The following is a 17,866-nucleotide window of genomic DNA, read 5'->3' as shown; positions in this document are numbered from 1 at the left end:
AATGAATATCACACATTTATGTTGGAAATAAATGTCCTTTAATTCGACATTGTCATGCAAAAGTTGGATTTCCCTTTAATGATGTTCAAATCTTTGCCGAGTGTTTTGTTGATGTTGGTTTCTAAATGTTTTCTGACACTCGGCCTCAAACATTAAAACCTTCTACGGCTCACAAGCTGCAACAGTTCACACATTATCAACTATCTTTCTGACTAAACTAAGATAAAAAGTGAAAAACTGCCTGATTCCTGCATCATGAATGTAAATCTTTTTGGTTTTTATGGCAGTAAACTGAATATATTTGGGTTTGACATTTTATAAACCAAAACAAGAAATGAATTACTGGAGAAAACAATCAACAGATTAATGGACAAAGAAAATGTGTTTTTTAACATATATGGCTGAATTCCTCCAACATTACAAGATACATACAATTTAAATTCAGTTTTATTTATATAACACCAATTACAGGTCAAATTGTCTCAAGATGCTTTATTTTTATATTTTATTGTCATATTTAAAATATGACAAAGTCAGACATTTAAACCTCTTGACTAATCCAATTTATTATTTGGTTTTTAAGAGACTAATGGACAATTAAAATAACTTTCTCCACTAAAACTAATAAACACGAGGTCAAATAGAAGGAACAGTTTTAAATCCTGCAGTCCCACGACGACAAGAATAAAGTTTCTCAACAAAAACTAAATCTGCTGCTGGATTCCATTAAAGTCTTAATAAATGATAAAGTGTGATACTAAAGGTTTGTGATGCTAAAAAATCTCAAAGTAAAGATGTCAAGTTGAACATCTGGATGGAGGCTGATAAAAGTTGACCTCCCTTCATTTCTCTGGATTTTAGGGATGCTGGTTAAAGACCGGCTCTTCTAGTTGCTGTAAAAAGTCACTTTATCCTCGCCGACTTCAACACCTCTTCATGAAAACTTGTTCTGCCTCCGACCTGGTGGAAACTCCAGAAACTCGAGAAACCCGTCGAGACTCGGATTTTCGAAAAACTCGTTGGGCGGGAGAAGGTGTGGTGGGTGGTGGGGGAGTAGAGGGGGGAGGCCGCCACCCACCTCCCTGCCTACTCTCCACCCTGACTCCACCCTGACTCTGCCTTGGCTCCACCCAGACTCCACCCATGTGGTCACTTGGAAACTACGATGTCAAAGGGACGACGAGTTTATTTCTTTTTATCTGATCTGTAGCTCAGTGAGTTCAGGGTTTGTCTATGGAGCTGCAGGTCGCCAGTTCAAGACCAGACCCTTCTTAAATTTTCTGAAAAACTTAGATAAAAACAAAGAAAATGCTAATGGTGGGTCTTGAACTCACTACCTTCCACTTGGTAGTCTCTCTTCTTACCCCCTGAGCTACTCACTCAGATACAAATTCTACTTTTTTTTGCACATTTATCATCTATTTTTTGTCGTTTTCGAGTTTTTTTTGTAACTCGAGTCTCGTCTCGACCGTTTTTCTCAGGAGGTTGGACTTCAGCCTTTGTGCTGGAGGGTTGAACCCTCAGTTCCAAGACTTTCCAAAGCCTCCAGACCTCCCGAGTCCTCAGGACCTGAGCTTTCACACAGTCTGAGGGCTGAAATTTTCTAAGTCCCACAGTAGATCTCTGTTCGATTTAACTTTCAGACAGTCCAAGGACTGATATCTAAGTTCCTGAGTAGTTCACCATTAGTTTGAACCTTTAGACAGTCTGAGGACTGAAGTTTTAAAAGTTTCTCTGTTAGTTTGAACTTTGTGGTTAACAGAAGCCTTAAAACTTGTGACCATGAGTCTTGATTTCACATTTAGACCATCGATCCGAGTTCTTCTCAGACCTTCACCTGTGGGTTCTTTAGAAATCCTGAACAAACTTTGATTCTCTTCGCTGAACAGTAAAGTTTGTGGAGATCAGAAGGTAACATTAGTTTGATCGATGCCTTCAACTACAAGTAGACTTTATCTGGAAAGCAGTTTTCTGAAATGTGTTCTTAGTAAATCTGTCCACAATCAAACCAAGAACACAGAAAGAGGAAATGCTTGAAGAAAAAACTTGTTTTCATTTCAGAATAGAAAACGCTTTAAGACCTTTATCTGTTTTTGCTCTTTTTGATCGTTTTATCGTCTCTTCTGTTTAATTTGATCTTCTAAAGTCTAACTGGTGTCTTTTCAAATGTTTTGTCTTTAGTTTGATTCTTCTTAAATGTTTAGTTTTGCACTCTTCTCACATTTTATTCTTTTCTAATGTCTGATTTGATTTTGAAATGTTTTGTCTTTTTAATGTTTTTTTTCAAATGTTTTATCGGCTTGTTTGAAAAATTTCATTTTCTTTCCCAATGTTTAATTTTTAGATTAAATCTTTGTTAAGGCTTTTCTTTTCAAATGTTTTATCCCCTTTTAATGTTTAATTTTCATTTTAAATGCCTCATTGTATTTTCTGTTTAATTCCTATTTAAATTTTTCTTGCCTTTAAGATTTAATTTTCTAATTAAACATTAAATTTTTTAAACATTTTGTATTTTTAAAACTTTATTAATCTCATTAAATGTTTTGTATTTTTTAAATGTTTAATATTCTTCCTGTTTTATTGTATTTTTAAATGTTTAATTCTCAAAAATGTTTATCTTTAATGTTTAATATTTTGGTTGAAAAATGTTTTTCATAATTACATGTTTTGTATCCTCTTAAATTTATTTAATTAAATATTTTGTCTGTTTAATGTAATTTAATTGCATTTAATGTTTAATTTTCTTTTTAAAAGTGTTATGGTATTAAATGTTTTTCCTTTGATTTAACTGCTTTTTTAATGTAATTTATTACTTTAATTTTTTTCCATCAAGATTTTAACCCCAACCTTAAAAATGAAACAAACCCTTAAATCACAATAAAAATACTTCTGTTGTCACAATCATGAGTTTGTCAGTTATTCAGTTTATCAATTCAACTTTATTTGTTTAGCACCTTTCACACAGATGATAAAACACAAGCAAAGAAAAAACTATGCTAAAACTTTGATAGAAACTCAAAAACATATAAAGAAAAGGTTTAAGATTTTAATAAAATTTGTTGTGTCCAGGGAATGGAGAGAGTTTATTGAAGTCTTCTTGGGCTCACACTCTAAATCATTTAAAATAGAATCTTGATATTCAGTCAAAGGAAACTGTAAACTGCAGAGCGACAGAAGCAGCAACAATACCTCCTGTTTTCTCCTTTAATGAGTCGACTCTTCTGGTGCTTTCAGACCAAAGAACTACAGACTCTACACAACCTGCTCAAACTCTTGGTACAGGACCTCACCACACGGGTCAAGAAGGTTTCCTTCTCATTTCTACTCTAAAGCTCATCTTCTGCTCAAACTGCTGACAAATGTTTGTGCTGCTCTAAAGTCTGGTCTCCAGAACTTCCTAAAAACTCTCAAAGTCTCTTCTGCTGCAGGTTGCTTTGTAGAACGGTTCCAGAAAACCTCACTAAACCACATGGAGGGGCCTCAAGATAGTCGTCCAAATGAAACCGTACAAAAAACAAACTAGCACAACACAAACACTAAAGTCTCCTGCAGCCTACCAGAGAAGTTCTTTAAACAGAGAATCAGGACAGGAACTCTTACCTTCTGGACAACCAACATTGGTTCACAAACAAGAATACAGAATGTGTCCGATCAAAAACCTCTAAAGACTCACTACAGCCAAGATAAAGACACAACTCAGCTGCACCAAGTCCACTAATCACTGCACACATTCGCACCATGTGCTAGCTGTGGCTAAAGAGCCACATTTACCAAGACAACTATCCAGTACAAAACACACCAAGAAACACATTAAAGAGGATTTTACTGCTGGAAGCTGCAAGCCAACGCCTAAAGAACAAACTAAAGCAATGGAGCCAAACAGAGTTCAGTGAAGAGAAGCAGAGGAAATGTTTGACTGCAGACATAAAGCAGGAAGACACTGAGCTGCTCAGGTGTTCCTGATAACACCAAGCAGCCACCCGGACAGCCAATAGGAACACAGCTTACTGAAAGTCCAGAGGGCTGGGGTTTTTTTTGGAAAAATTCATGATTTTTTTTTTTCAATGAAAACAGCTCTATAGTGTTTTTCACGGCCTACTTTACCTTATTTCATCATATGCCATGTTTTTACAACATGTTGAAATTTTTTTTTAAAAATAAAATTTTCGACATAGTATACTATGGCATTTTTTTTGGACAAAATTCATGATGATTAAAAAAAAAAAACCTTACCATAGTGTTTTTCACAGCCTACTTCACATTATTTCATCAAATGGCATGTTTTTGGAACATGTTGGAAAAAATTTTAAAAAATCAAGAAGACATAGTCTTAGTGTAAATCTTCTGTTCTACATTCAGGTGGAGGACCAATGGGATCAGAACCTGCTTCATTCTCAAATCCAACCTCTTTGTTGCTGCGCTGACTTTCCTTCTTCTTTTTCTACTTCTTGTCTTGTCTATGGCGAGGGTTTTTTTTTGGACAAAATTCATGATGATTCTATAGTGTTTTTCACAGCCTACTTTACATTTGTTCATCATATGGTAGGTTTTTGCAACATTGTTGAATTATGTATTATGAATGTTGAACACCCTCACCAACCGCCTGATCAAGAACCTGCCCAACTGCTGTGTGGTCCATCAGGATGACTTCTTCAAGCCCCAAGATCAGATTTAAGTTGGTGAAGATGGCTTTAAGCAGTACGATGTCATCACTTCTCTGGACATGGATGCCATGATGAGTAGGAGTGGCTGGAGAACCCGGTGAAGTTTGAGAAATCTCATGCCGTTAATAACACCCTGGACACAGAGATTGTTCCGAAGTCCGACCACAAGGAGGAGGAGGAGGCTCACATGCTCATTGTGGAGGGCTTCCTGCTTCACACCTACAGGCCTTTGGTGGACGTGCTAAACCAACGTTACTTTATTTCTATCCCATATGAAGAATGCAAAAAGAGGAGGTGCTCTAGGAAGTAGACGGTGCCATACACCCCCCCACCCCTGGCTATTAGAGCTCAATCTTTCGTAGCCTTTAGTGAATAATAAATCAGTTCATGTTTGCAATAAATGACATTTATGGAAATTATGTTATTAGTCTTAGTGTCCCGGATTTTAAACAGACAACTGTAGCTAAACTTTTGCAATGCTGCCACATATTTGCAGCAAGATCATGTTTTTACGTGCATATTCAAATTGTGGCAAACTTGCAAGGGACTTTTAGCTCAGTGTATGTAAAACCTTTGGCAGGTTCATAATCTATATAGTTGTTACAATATCTTGGGAGTGATTTTTCATAATGCTTTTACTTTGGTGGTGCAGTTATTAGCATTAGTTGTTGCCTCGCAGCTTAAAGGTTGTGGTTTGCGTCAGCTGCTCTCTGGACACTCTGGTTTCTTCCCACAGTCTCAAGTCAATCATGTTAGATTAAACAGTGATTCTGTACTGATCAATGGTTGACCAGTGTCTGAAGGATAAAGTGGGTATAACTAATGTATCAGGCTTTTCGCAAAGTTAGCCAGAAGTCCACACATCTAATTTATATATGAAAATATGACCTTGTGCACTGCAAAAACTCCAAATCTTACCAAGCCTATTTGTGTTATTTTTAGTCAAAATGTCGCATCCCACTTGATTTAAGATAAATTCACTTAAAAACTGACATTTCAGCAAGACGGAGGGACTTGTTTTAAGATGATCCATCTTAAATATCTTGTTAAGTCAAACAATCTTGAAATTGTCTTGTTTTGAGTTGTATTTTACAAGAAAACTCAAAATAAGTTTCATACATCTAAAATTAGGAGATTGCATAAAAGTAAAAATCTATTTTTGAGTGAAAAACTTGTCTTATTTTAAGCTTACGCCTAAGCTTGACAATCTTGGTAAAATATAGCTTAAATAAGTTTTCCCAGCCAATTTTAAGATCTCAATATTCTAAATATCATATCTCATTTCAAGAAATCTCACCAAGCCATTTTTCGCTTGTTCTATTGGCAGATTTTTTTTCACTTATTTCAAGATAAAAGTTCCTTGAAATACGTTTTTTTTTCTTGTTTGGAGAAGGGCATTTTTTCCAGTGTGACAATATTGCCAAAGATTGTCTCCAACTGTTTGCCAGAAACCTGACTGTTCCAGACTAACTATCCTTCGCTCTTTATGCTAAGATAAGCAAATGGGTTCCTTGCTGCAGCTTCACGCTCATCCAACTCCTGGCAAGAAGGCAAATAAAAGTATTTCCAAAATGTCAAACTATTCCTATCTCTTGGGTTCAGACGCCGACCTTGTTTGTGTTCTCTTCTGATTAAATGAACATTTTAAAAAATATTTTTGTGCTCTGCTAGAGTACCGAGGCAGCGGATAAAATGTGCGCCTCATCCGCTGCTAAAAATGCAACAACAGCTGCGATGTGAGCCCAATCCTATGGCCCCTTTTTGGGTAGTTAGTGGATAATGGGCTTCACCTCACAGAGAGCATTTTTACAGCCGACTGCACACTAACCTGGCAGCCTGAAGGGACCTTTGGCTTTGCATTAAGTTTCACAAACATACAGGGTCCCATTTAGCTCATATTTCTATTTGGGCAGGTTCTCCTGTCATTACATCTTTCCACCATGAATTTAAATTCCCAAACTCTATTAAGTCAGCGATTCAACATCAAATTACAGAGGACAAAACACTACTGTCCCACCTTGACGTAGCCTGTGCACAGTAAACCAGGAGCTCTTGCTGTCTGCATTTAATGTCACAGCAGGAGACAAGGTAAACCATTATTCCACATGCATCTCGCTCAGCTTTGAACAGGAAGATCAGTAATTGCCGGGTAGATTGCACAGCCCTCATGTTTATTAGCGTTGCATTAGGAACAAAGAGGACTGGAAGGGATTTGAGCAGGTTGTTTCCAACATGTCAGTCCCTCAGAGAGCTCATGTGTTTGTTCCCACTTAAAGAAAATCATTTTTGTGTCCAAGTGCAAAAAGATGATTGTGTTTCCTTTGCAGTGTTTATTCTGTAGGTCGCTAAATTGGTTTCTTATTCCACACAAACACTGGCTTCTTTCTCAGGATGCCATTATTGATGTGTGTGTGTGTGTCTACTGTAAGTCTCTCAAATGCTGCTTTTGCCTTTGATGAAAATCTCAAAGGCAGACTGTCTTCGGTAAAAAGCATCTGAGTGACCACAGAATTCGACTGAGAAAAGAGATTAGATGTCATATCTAGACATAAAACTGACCCGTTGTGGAAATATTTGAGGAAATTTGTGCCTTTCAAACCATGTTTTAAATAAATTTTTAAAGTGAAGAAATCCATACATTTCCTTTATTATCACTTTAATGGCATTTTATTCTATTTCTGAGGCTACTTTGAAATCCCTCTTTAGTTTTGGTGCAACAACCCTGAAAATCATCACAGATTTGGCGATAATGCCACACTTCACTCAGTTCAAAATCATTGCACAGAACAATACTATCAAAACAGCTATATCTGTTCAACATGTGGTGTTAAAAAAAAGTGTATCACCACGTCTAATCGCAATTTTCGACTAAATACCCCAAATATAAAGAGCCATTCCTCTGTTTTGTCTGAATTGTACCTTGTGAATTATTTATTTTTTAAGTTTGACATCTAAATGATAAACTGAAGCAGCTTGATGCTATAAATGCTGCATTTATCAAAAATGTCTTGCAACTGTTGCGGTTGGAATATTTTGAAACCACCTGCCAAATATTTCTTGTCTCTGCCTTAACTATCTTTGATTTATATTCCTATTTGTGATGCCAATCAGGAATGTAACCTAACATTGAAAGAAAATTTGAAATGTGAAATTCCCAGATGTAGCTTTCTTTGAACACCAGCGTAATTTTTCTTTTTTTTTTTTCATGAAATTGCTCCTGGTGCCGCTGTGCAGCTGCAGATGTTTCCTCCTACAGAGAAACTCATATGGATGTTTAATGGACATATTTTTAGCACGGAAACCAGCTATCGAACAACACTCAGAAAGCCGGTGACTGGGGGGGGGGGGGGGGGGGGGTGGAGACTCCTCAGAGGAGGCCTCTGGGGTCCGGGAGGAATTTATCTTCTGAGGGTTTGTTTCATTAAGATGTGTAGCATCTTGTCAGAGGACTTGTTTTCCCCTCAGGTCTTTTTAAATGAGATGGAAATGAGCTGAAACAAGGACAGAAGTCTGAGCCAGAAGTGTATCAGTAACATGAACGACTTCATTTATGTGGTGTCTGTTGAGCTGTCAATGTTTAATTGGATCTGCAGCTTTTTAAAGATAAAATAAGGGCTGATTTGAAGTGGACAGAATGTCATTTGATCAACTAAGGTTTAATTATATATTTTTTTATGGTTCCTATAATTAGGAAGTAATTTGGCGAAGTGTGAAGTGTACTGGGGAAGATAAACTGTATCATTAAATTCCATATTAAGTCAAGTCAGGTTGTAGGGATAAACACAGCACTGACTGCTCTAACTCTGGTCATACATGTGCAGAGGGAAATATTGTGGAACAGTGTGCTCCAAACACCGAAGCCTGGTGCAACTGTACCTGCTGATTAATTAAAATCCATCATAGCAGACTACATCGTTCCTGAATGGGACTGTTTGTAATTGCATTCCTTCGTTGTTGTCTTGTTTATTGTTGGCGTTTTATTCTGCTGACTGCACTCTTGACGTCATTGTAAACGATGACTTGCGCTATATGATTCCTCTCAGTGATTTGAGATGCCAGAAGAAGTGGGCAGTTAAAAAAAAAGAACCAGATAAATGCAGTATCTTGTCACTGGTAACAAAATGAGACTCAGTCTGCTGCTCTGACCTTTAGATTGAGATGGCCTAAGTTTACTGGCAGCATTAATAAAACAATAAAATAAATGACATTTTTAAATTTAACCCTCAGTGATGCAGTCAGTCTTCTAAACTCCAGCACAAATTCAGCCACTTTTAGGGTTTCAGAGTTCTAGTGACAAGCTTAATTCCATGCAATAAGATGTATATAAGGACATATTTTGCTTGAAACCAAGAGCTGCTGTGTTTTTATGCATGCTGTTGATTTATCCATGTGTGGTCTTTGTAAAAGGTAGAAGAATGTAGCGGGGGAAAAAGTAGAAATATGAATAGTATGAAGCTGAATGGAGAGTGTGACGGCAGACTACAAATCAGCCGCGGAGGTTTTGAACTCAGCTCAGGTCCATTTCTTCCTTTTGAAGTGTCTTCTTCTGCATTCCTGTCATGCGGAGAATCCTCACAATCAACTGGCATTACTCATTCTTAGTATTCATATCCACACAGCTCAGTTTCCTTGAGACTGTGACCAAGACGCAACCTCCTTTGGGAACAGTCACTGCTCTCCAACTTTCATTCCATCAGAAACGTCTGCTGTGATATTCAGTCTCTAACTATATTCTGCGCGGCGTAATGAGTGCATGCCGAGCAAAATACCGTATTTTCACGACTATAAGGCGCACATAAAAGTCTTAGATTTTCTTCAAATTGTGCGGCGCGCCCTATGGTGCAGTGCGTCCTGTGTGTGTTGTTGTAAGGCGGACATAGACCAGGTGTTTTTTTCCACGCATCACCATCGCTGTTGATCTGTGACTCTATGCGTGCCCATCTCACAGCCGATGTGAAAAAAACAAGTGAAGCAAATGAACTCTGAGCTTGCTGTGATTCCGGGAGGCCTGACAAAGGAACTCCAACTGCTGGACATCGGTGTGAACCGGCCGTTCAAAGTAAGGCTGCGAGCGGCGTGGGAGCGATGGATGACCGATGGGGACCACAGTTTCACTAAGAGTGGAAGGCAGCGCCGGGCGAATTACGCCACAATTTGCCAATGGATTGTAGATGCTTGGGCAAACGTGTCTGCTGGCACTGTTGTTCGAGCTTTCGCAAAAGCCGGCATCATTTCCGAGGCGCCGCACGGCACGGAAAGTGACTCTGACAGTGAAGAAAGTGAACCTGGCATGTTTGATGGAGGTTTAGCGCAGCTGTTCAATTCAGAAACAGAGGATGAGGACTTCCATGGGTTTGATTGATGACGATTACCGGTAAAAAAAAATGTAAATACCAAACTCAGTTTTGCTCCCGCTCTATTTTTAAATACGCACACTTGTGTGCTTGTTTAATCCGTGTGTTTTACCATGCCCGCGACTATTGATGATTAAAAAAATGTTAGTACTTTGTAATCAATACTTAAATAAAGCACAACCAAACTCAGTTTTGCTCCCGCTCTATTTTTAAATACGCACACTTGTATGCTTGTGTGTGTGTTGTTGTTGTAAGGCCGACGTAGTAGAGGACCACCATGAGAACGTTAAAGGGGGAAGTGTGGGCGTGGATTGTATATAAAACCCTCGTCATATAATCAGGTGCGCCTTATGTGTGTGTTAAATACAGTAATGGCACACATAACTGAGACTGCGCCTTTTGGTACAGTGCGCCTTTTGGTCGTGAAAATACGGTATGTGAATTCTTACACAACTTTGATCTCTCGTATCTTTTTGGAATTACTGCAACGCATACTGACAGTTTATAGTCGCGACAGTCCAATCCTTCCTCCTCCCCTGGATTCCTTCCGTTGACCCTCTTCCATTCGACATCTACGTTCCATCAGCCCTTTACCTTCCCAGAAACAAGATCTTCTTATTTGCTTGAAATAAATGTTAGGTCGAAGTCAAATGCAAATCCAGTTATTCTGTGGAGCGAGCAGGAGCAGACTAACGGAGGAATCTCTGATCGGGACTAAATGGACGGAGCGCAGCGTTGTTAGAGGCCACGATAAACATCAGCGACCTTTGGGACAAACTAATTTGATGAATTTTATACTTCCCCTGTCCCTTTAGGAGTCGATATCTGTGTTTTGCAATAAAAACAAAATAAGTCACTGCTTTCAAAAAACAAAATGCACAATTTTCATGCACGCCACAGCTTTATAATGTAACTAGAGGTTAAGTGACAACAAAATTGAGCCTAATTGGACTTTCTAGCCTTGTTTCCTGTGCCATGGACTGTCCTAGAAAGGTACACACATATAATTCAAAGTGACAAGACCCTTAATAAAGCACAACTTTAAACCTTAAAATAAATTAAATGAGTGACTCATATACAAATTTGGACACCTATCATTGTCAAGAATGAGGAAATTAGTTGTAGAGACCAAAACAGTTTTTTGTACCAGTATGTAAAAGTGTTTAATTCCACTGTAAAGTTGGACATTGGGGATTGACTCGCTTTTGGAGCCTGCATCAAGCGGCCGTTAGAGGAACTAAAGTTTTTCTGACGCTTTGGTTTCATTTTTCAGCCCAGAAGCATATGTGTGTTTTTTGAAAGTTGACAATTTTAGTTAGAAAACAAAATGAGTCACTGCCTTTGAAAAACCAATTTGCATTTTTTTTCATGTACGTGTCACAGCTTTTCATATAATGATGGCTTAAGTGGCCACAAATCAAATCTAATCGAACCTTACTGCCTTATTTACTTACTCTAGGCTCAGTCTAAGTTGGACCCTGAATAAATGTTTCAGCCGGAGAAGGAGGAACTAAGGCAGTTCATGCAGTTCCCCTGGGCCATCGACTGTCCTTCAAATGCACCCACCTATTATTCAAAGCAGCCACGTCCTTAATAACACAAAACTTTAAACCTTAATATGATTTAAAAAGCTGATTCATATTTAAAAAATCAGATTGGTGCCACTGTCAAGAATGAGGAAATTAGTTACAGAAACTAAAATTGTTTTTGTACCAGACTGTAAATGTGTTTGATTCCACTGTAAAGCTGGACATTTTAACATGGAAGTCTATGGGGATTGACTCACTTTTTGAGTCTGCCTCAAGTGGCTGTTAGAGAAACTGCAGGTTCATTAATTTATTTTTCAGCCCAGGAGGTTGTCACTTTCATTCAATTACATTACATTTCAATTCTGACTTTACTAAGGATGCAACTCTTAGGGGTCCATAGAGCAACAAAACAGTGTTCTTGGACTTTATACAAAAAAGACGATTCCATACTCCTGGCTATAATAAAAAGCTTTTCAGTTAGGGAATAATCTTTGTGTGCTGGAATTTAGTACTCACACACTCTATAGGGCAAGATTGCAAGATTGCAACAACTGATTTTTAACTTCCACGACCCCTCTTGGAATCGATAGGTATATTTTGCCAAAGATTTACAGTTTAAGTGAGAAATCAAAAGGGTCACGGCCTTTAACCCTTTACGCTTCAGTGCGTCGGAGGTGTACCGCCGGCGGTACACCTACTAATTTGCATAGGAATTTCAAGAATGTCCGACGGCTGCAAACACGATTATACAAACACTATACGCCGATGGAAAGCTTAGATTCTCATGAATCCGCCGGTATAAACCACTTTCAGATGCGATTACTACAGCGGGTGAGAAAAACACATTTGTCCGACAAAAACGAATATTCATCCATCCGTTCTCTATACACGGCTTCAACGCACACAGCGCGACTCACATTTCCGGGTTCATTGCTACACACAAAAAAAAATTCCACAAAAACGGCCATAATCCAACCTTTTACATCCAGATGAACAAGCCAGTGAACTATTTTATCCAAAACATGTCCTGAAGTCGGTATAAAATCCCCAAATCGGTCATTTTCAAGGAAATGCACCTCGTGATGCCCGTCCAATATTCCCCGTATTTTTCGTAATTTTTTTATTTAAAAATAGAATATTAGCGATTTTTTGTACTGAAAACGGCTGGAATTGACTGAAGCTTAAAGGGTTAAAAGCTGACATATGTTAGTTTCAAAGTTGTGTCGGGGCTTTTCATGCAATGAGAAGGTAAGTGGCCACAAAATCGAGCCTAATCCAAACTTCTTGCCTCGTTTCCCACTCCAGGCTCTGTCGAGTCTGCACCCTGAATGCGAATACATATTTCAGCTGGAGAAAGAGGAACGTCGCTGCCTTCAGTACATTTCTGAGCAAGGAAACAGAAGCACAGGTGTGTTTTTTTTTCCTTTTCAAATCAACCGCTCTGAAACCATTACAGCAGCAGTAGCAGCTCTTCTAAATTCAAGAGTGGCTGTAACTGTGGTATGAAATATACTGCAAATGTTCACATTAAGTACAAGAGTTGAAGGTGGAACAAATGCTTCACAGGAAATCATCAGTTGTCTGGGAACGAAAACACGGTGGGTGATCTATTACTGGGACGTATCTGCAGACAAGACCATTAAGGATAGTTACTTAAGGATTTATGTACTTATCTACCTCAAGATAAAGGTCTTGGTTGGGTAGCTACGGTGTTTTCTCATTTTTGTTTTATGTACACAGAAGTGGGTGTTCTGGGTTTGAAAAATTGTTCATTATATACACCATTTACCTACACGGGATCTCAATGAGTATATAATTCAACTGCATATTTCAGATGGTGGTGTACAGTTTATGATTTATAAAATCTTTCTCCTTTCTTCTCCCAAACCTTCTCCAAAAAGGTTGTCATCCATTCTGGGATGCAGTCAGCTGCTGGCCTCATGCGGTCACCGGAGAAACCATCCACAGAGCTTGTCCTGCCGTCTTTTCCCTCTTCAAAAACAACACAGGTGACTGTAAAACCACATGAACACGAACTGTGATTAACCGTAATCATGATTCTACTGAAACCAAAGAGTGTTTCTGATCCCGGTGAGTTCACAGAGTGGTTTGTTTATTTGCTTATCCTTCTCAGTTAATCATTAATTTCGTTGTGTTGTGGATTCGAGTCGGATCTCTTTTCCAGATTGCCACGGGAGACTGCAATCCAATTAAGCTTCTTCTAACAAACCAGTTTGCAGCTTTGGGGGTGTGCACCTATCGTGTTTGAGAAAATGAGCAAACAAGAAGTACATGTATTATGTATTATTATGTGTTTGAACAAGACTAAGAGGCACAGTGAGGCTTTGAATTCAGTGTAAATCGGATGGATGATTGGGATGGAAAGACTGTGAGCAACATCTGGCCATGTATAAGGTTTGCATGATGACTTTAAAATAAGAACTACATTATATCCTTAAAATTCAGGCTGATTTTAGGTATAATATCAAATTTGCAGAACAAGCTGAGGAGTAAATGCAGCTGCCACCAGTCATCTCTGGGCCATGGAGTGTCCTACAAAGGCACACAACAGTAATTCAAAGTGGCCACACACGTAATAATGTAAAACTTTAAATATAATTTTAATAAACAAGTTATATTAAAAAAAACAGCTTTGTACAGTTGTCATGAATGTGTAAAATTAGTCAGATACCAAAGTAGGTTTTGGTACCAGACTGTAAATGTATTTGTTTCTGCTGTAAAGTTGGGCATTTTAACATGGCAGTCTATGGGTATTGACTCACTTTTCGAGTCAGTCTCAAGTGGCTGTTCGGGGAACTGCAGTTTTTGGCACTGGTTTATATTTTCAGTCCGATAGCTTGCCACTTGCTCTCAGTTATGTTTTCTTCAGACATTACTAAGGATTCATCTCACAGAGGTTCATAGAACAAAAAAAAGTATTGTTGTACTGTATACAAAAAAGATGATCCACTAAGTTGGGCTGATGTTAGGTACAATAACAATTTTGCAGGTGAAGCTGAGATGTAAAAGTCACCAAAGTGATTCATCCTGATTGTGACACATTGTTAAGACTGAATTTCATGACAATCCATCCAATAGCTGTTGAGATTTTTCAGTCTGAACCAAAGTAATAAAAGGAAAATGAACAGCTTTATACCTGAATATATTCCTATCTTGATCAGGATTCTAAACCCTGCATGGCCATGGTAATTTCTTGATGTCTTGTCCTTTTCTTTTCAGGGTCAGTGAGCAGAAACTGCACCACTGGAGGCTGGTCGAGGCCCTTCCCGCCGTACCATATCGCGTGCAACGTGGATGATGACATTCCTGAGGTGAGGGTCGCCGGGGCAAGGCAGGTAAAGGGGTCAGGTCGAGGAATGGCAGACCAAAGATTAAGAGCAAAGAGGTCAACAGAGAAAATTAGAAACTGGAGGAGAAGCAGAGACAGTGAGGAGGCAAACAACAGAATGAGTCACCTGTTTCCACTGCAGAAATGAACTCCCAAAACAAGCTAAATTAGAAAAGAAAAATGTGCCATTTTTTAGGAGCTTCTTGTAAAATTTTTGACCCTTGTGGGACTGTAATGAAGTAAAAAATGTCATACCAATTCCAGCTTTCTGTTTCTTTGAGATTCATTTTTTGACATTCTTATGAGAGCATGGAAAATGTCTTTTCAAATGTAAACATGCCAGATTTGAAAACCAGGTAATAGCTGGCATTATCTTGTTTCACAAGGAGAGAAAGGTGCTCAGTCATGGTTTTTGAAGGAAATTAACTTTTGTGCTATATAGAGCATATTTTATCTTTATAAAAATGTTTTAAAAGCTTGAGTTGAAGTTACAAGTTTTGATGTTACTGTAATTATTTACCTTTTTCATGTAGTTTTTGAAGTAGATCCAGTCTTCTGCTTCATCCAATTTTCCTGTCTTTGGACTAAGATTTTAAAATACGGAAAAAGCTTTCTTGCAGTTCCTCCACATTCATCTCTTCATTGCAGTTTAGTCTCAGACTTGCCTATAATTTGGTGTCATTTTGAGAAATTACATTCATTTTGAAGCACTGACAGTGTTTTGAAAGCTTTGATATCTCTGTATAGTGTCCTTTCATTAAAAAAATCTTCTTTCTTATCCTGCTTTCAGACAGAAGAGTCATACTTTGCAACAGTAAAGGTGATATATACCATCGGCTACAGCATCTCTTTAGTGGTTCTGGCTGTTGCTGTGCTGATCTTGTTGCTCTTCAGGTAAAGTGTGTACAAATTAGATAAAACAGGTTCTGGTTGTTGGGGAAAATGTGTTTGATTAGTAAACAGTACATTTTGGTAAACATGAGATAATCAACATCCAATCAATGATTGTAGATAAAATGAACAAATCCCCCATGACGTCACCTAATGGTTTCTTGAACAGTGATTTTGAAGAATGGTCTAGTAAACTTAAAAATCTTTGCAGTGCCAGAATCCACGTAACTCCCAGCTAATTTAAAAAAATTGCATTGAAGGAGCTGAGGGAAGCCTCACAGTTGCTTCTATTTCACTGGCTGTCCTACCAAGGCTTAGCCTAGCCGCGCTAGACAACCCACGGCAACGAATTTAATTCTCTGCCAGGGTGGGTCTAGTTACCCTCCATAAGGCTCGAGGCTGGATTCTCCTAAAACTGGCTGGACGAATCACCATGAAGTGTAGAGTCAGAAGGTGGGCGTAACTAAGTGACGACAGAGGTGCGACGATTCTGACAGAAACAACCGGCGCACAATAAACAGTTATCTTTCGACTTGGCTTTGGCCACAGCCCTTAAAGATTTGAAGCTAAAATTCAACTTGAAAGATGAACAAAGGACGGCACTGAAGTGTTTCATTGAGAAGAAAGACGTATTGGGACTTATGCCGACGGGATATGGCAAATCCTTAATATACCAGTTGGCTCCACTGGTTGGGAAGCCAATGGGACTTAGCCACAATCCGGCGCTCTAGGAACTACGTCAGCCTATTTGTTGCACTGATTGGTTGTATACCTACCCAATTGCTGCAGAGTGATTTGAAAGACAACCTTTTAGCCCGCCTCCCTCCCTGTCGAGCGGCCCTAGACCCTTGTGTCTTCAGAAACATGGGTCTAGTGCGGCTAGGCTAACCAAGGCTCCCCCCAGTGATTAAAATTAGCCATACTCTTAATATTTAATAATTTTAAACCTTAATATAATTTTAAAACAGGTGAGTTATATAAAAAAAATCAGCTCCATACAACTGGAGGAAATGCTTAGGTGTTGTGTTATCTTATTTCACTCTTCTAATATATATTAAAAAAAAACACCATTGGGACATGTTATCAATGTAAAAAAAAACTCTACTTCAATCAAGACTTTATAGCTATACTTAAGACATAAAATTGTGTTGGAAAAGCCAAACTTATTCTGTTCCGTTTTATGTGTGTTGTGTCCGATGTAGCACCATAGTTTATATATATTTTCTGTATATTTCCTGCTTTTCAACAGAAAACTGCGCTGCGCAAGAAACTTGATTCACATCCAGCTGTTTGTTACCTTCATCCTGAAATCTGTGGCGGTGTTTATAAAGGACGCTACTCTGTTCTCCAGCGATGACACCAACCACTGCACCCTCTCCACAGTAAGATAATCACACTCATGACAAGAGGCTCTCGGTCGTATTAAGAAACTCCCCCGGGTAGATTCCCTTGTTGCCGTATTAATGCAAGCTGCTGCGCCTCCTCTCACACTAATTCCTCCCTACGCTTTCCTCTCTGTCCTTCTTCTTCCTCCCTTGTTTTTCTTCCTGTCCAGTTTGCCTGTAAGGTCTCTGTGGTCTTCTGTCACTACTGTGTAATGGCAAATTTTTTCTGGCTCCTGGTGGAGGCGCTCTACCTCAATTCCCTGCTGCTCTCCTCTTTCTATCACAGCCGCAGATGCCTCTGGGGCTTCAGCCTGCTGGGATGGGGTGAGAATTTTAACACGCAGAGCTATTGTAGATATTCTACACTCGCATTACAGTCTCCTACACATTTGCGCTTGCAAAGTGTAAAATGTAAAGCACTGTGCTTCTAAAGTCTAGTTTTTAAGGATTACAAAATGAAGCTGGCAGCTTAAGAAGACTGAGGCACTTAGTTTTTAAAAGATTTTTGAGGCTCCAAGTCTGATTTAAAGTCAGTACAGTTTAATAGAAACTGAACAGTTTGCAAGTGCACTCATCGGTTTGCACCAAGACACTGCTGTTTATTGTAGCAATGCAGACAGTATAATATGTGCATAATTGGTTTCAGCTTTTTAAAAATCTGTTCTTCTTCTTTTCTGATGGCACAGATGTTGGC

At 38.7% G+C, this 17,866-nt stretch overlaps 1 protein-coding gene across 3 annotated transcripts in view; it reads left to right on the top strand.

Moving 5' to 3' along the window:
* Positions 1–17,866, top strand: part of ghrhrl (growth hormone releasing hormone receptor, like) — a 30,208-nt gene that overhangs the window by 5,864 nt on the left and 6,478 nt on the right. For all 3 annotated transcript variants that reach the window (XM_051947240.1, XM_022203816.2, XM_022203815.2), the window contains exons 2-7: positions 12,853–12,955; positions 13,449–13,556; positions 14,788–14,879; positions 15,687–15,790; positions 17,037–17,169; positions 17,343–17,496. In XM_051947240.1, coding sequence (XP_051803200.1) covers positions 12,853–12,955; positions 13,449–13,556; positions 14,788–14,879; positions 15,687–15,790; positions 17,037–17,169; positions 17,343–17,496 — 694 coding nt within the window. The remainder of the gene's footprint in view (positions 1–12,852; positions 12,956–13,448; positions 13,557–14,787; positions 14,880–15,686; positions 15,791–17,036; positions 17,170–17,342; positions 17,497–17,866) is intronic.

Source organism: Acanthochromis polyacanthus, chromosome 4 (assembly GCF_021347895.1).
Source record: "Acanthochromis polyacanthus isolate Apoly-LR-REF ecotype Palm Island chromosome 4, KAUST_Apoly_ChrSc, whole genome shotgun sequence".
Lineage (NCBI taxonomy): Eukaryota > Metazoa > Chordata > Actinopteri > Pomacentridae > Acanthochromis > Acanthochromis polyacanthus.
The sequence above is the reverse complement of the archived record's forward strand: the minus strand, read 5'-3'. Positions and strand labels throughout refer to the sequence as shown.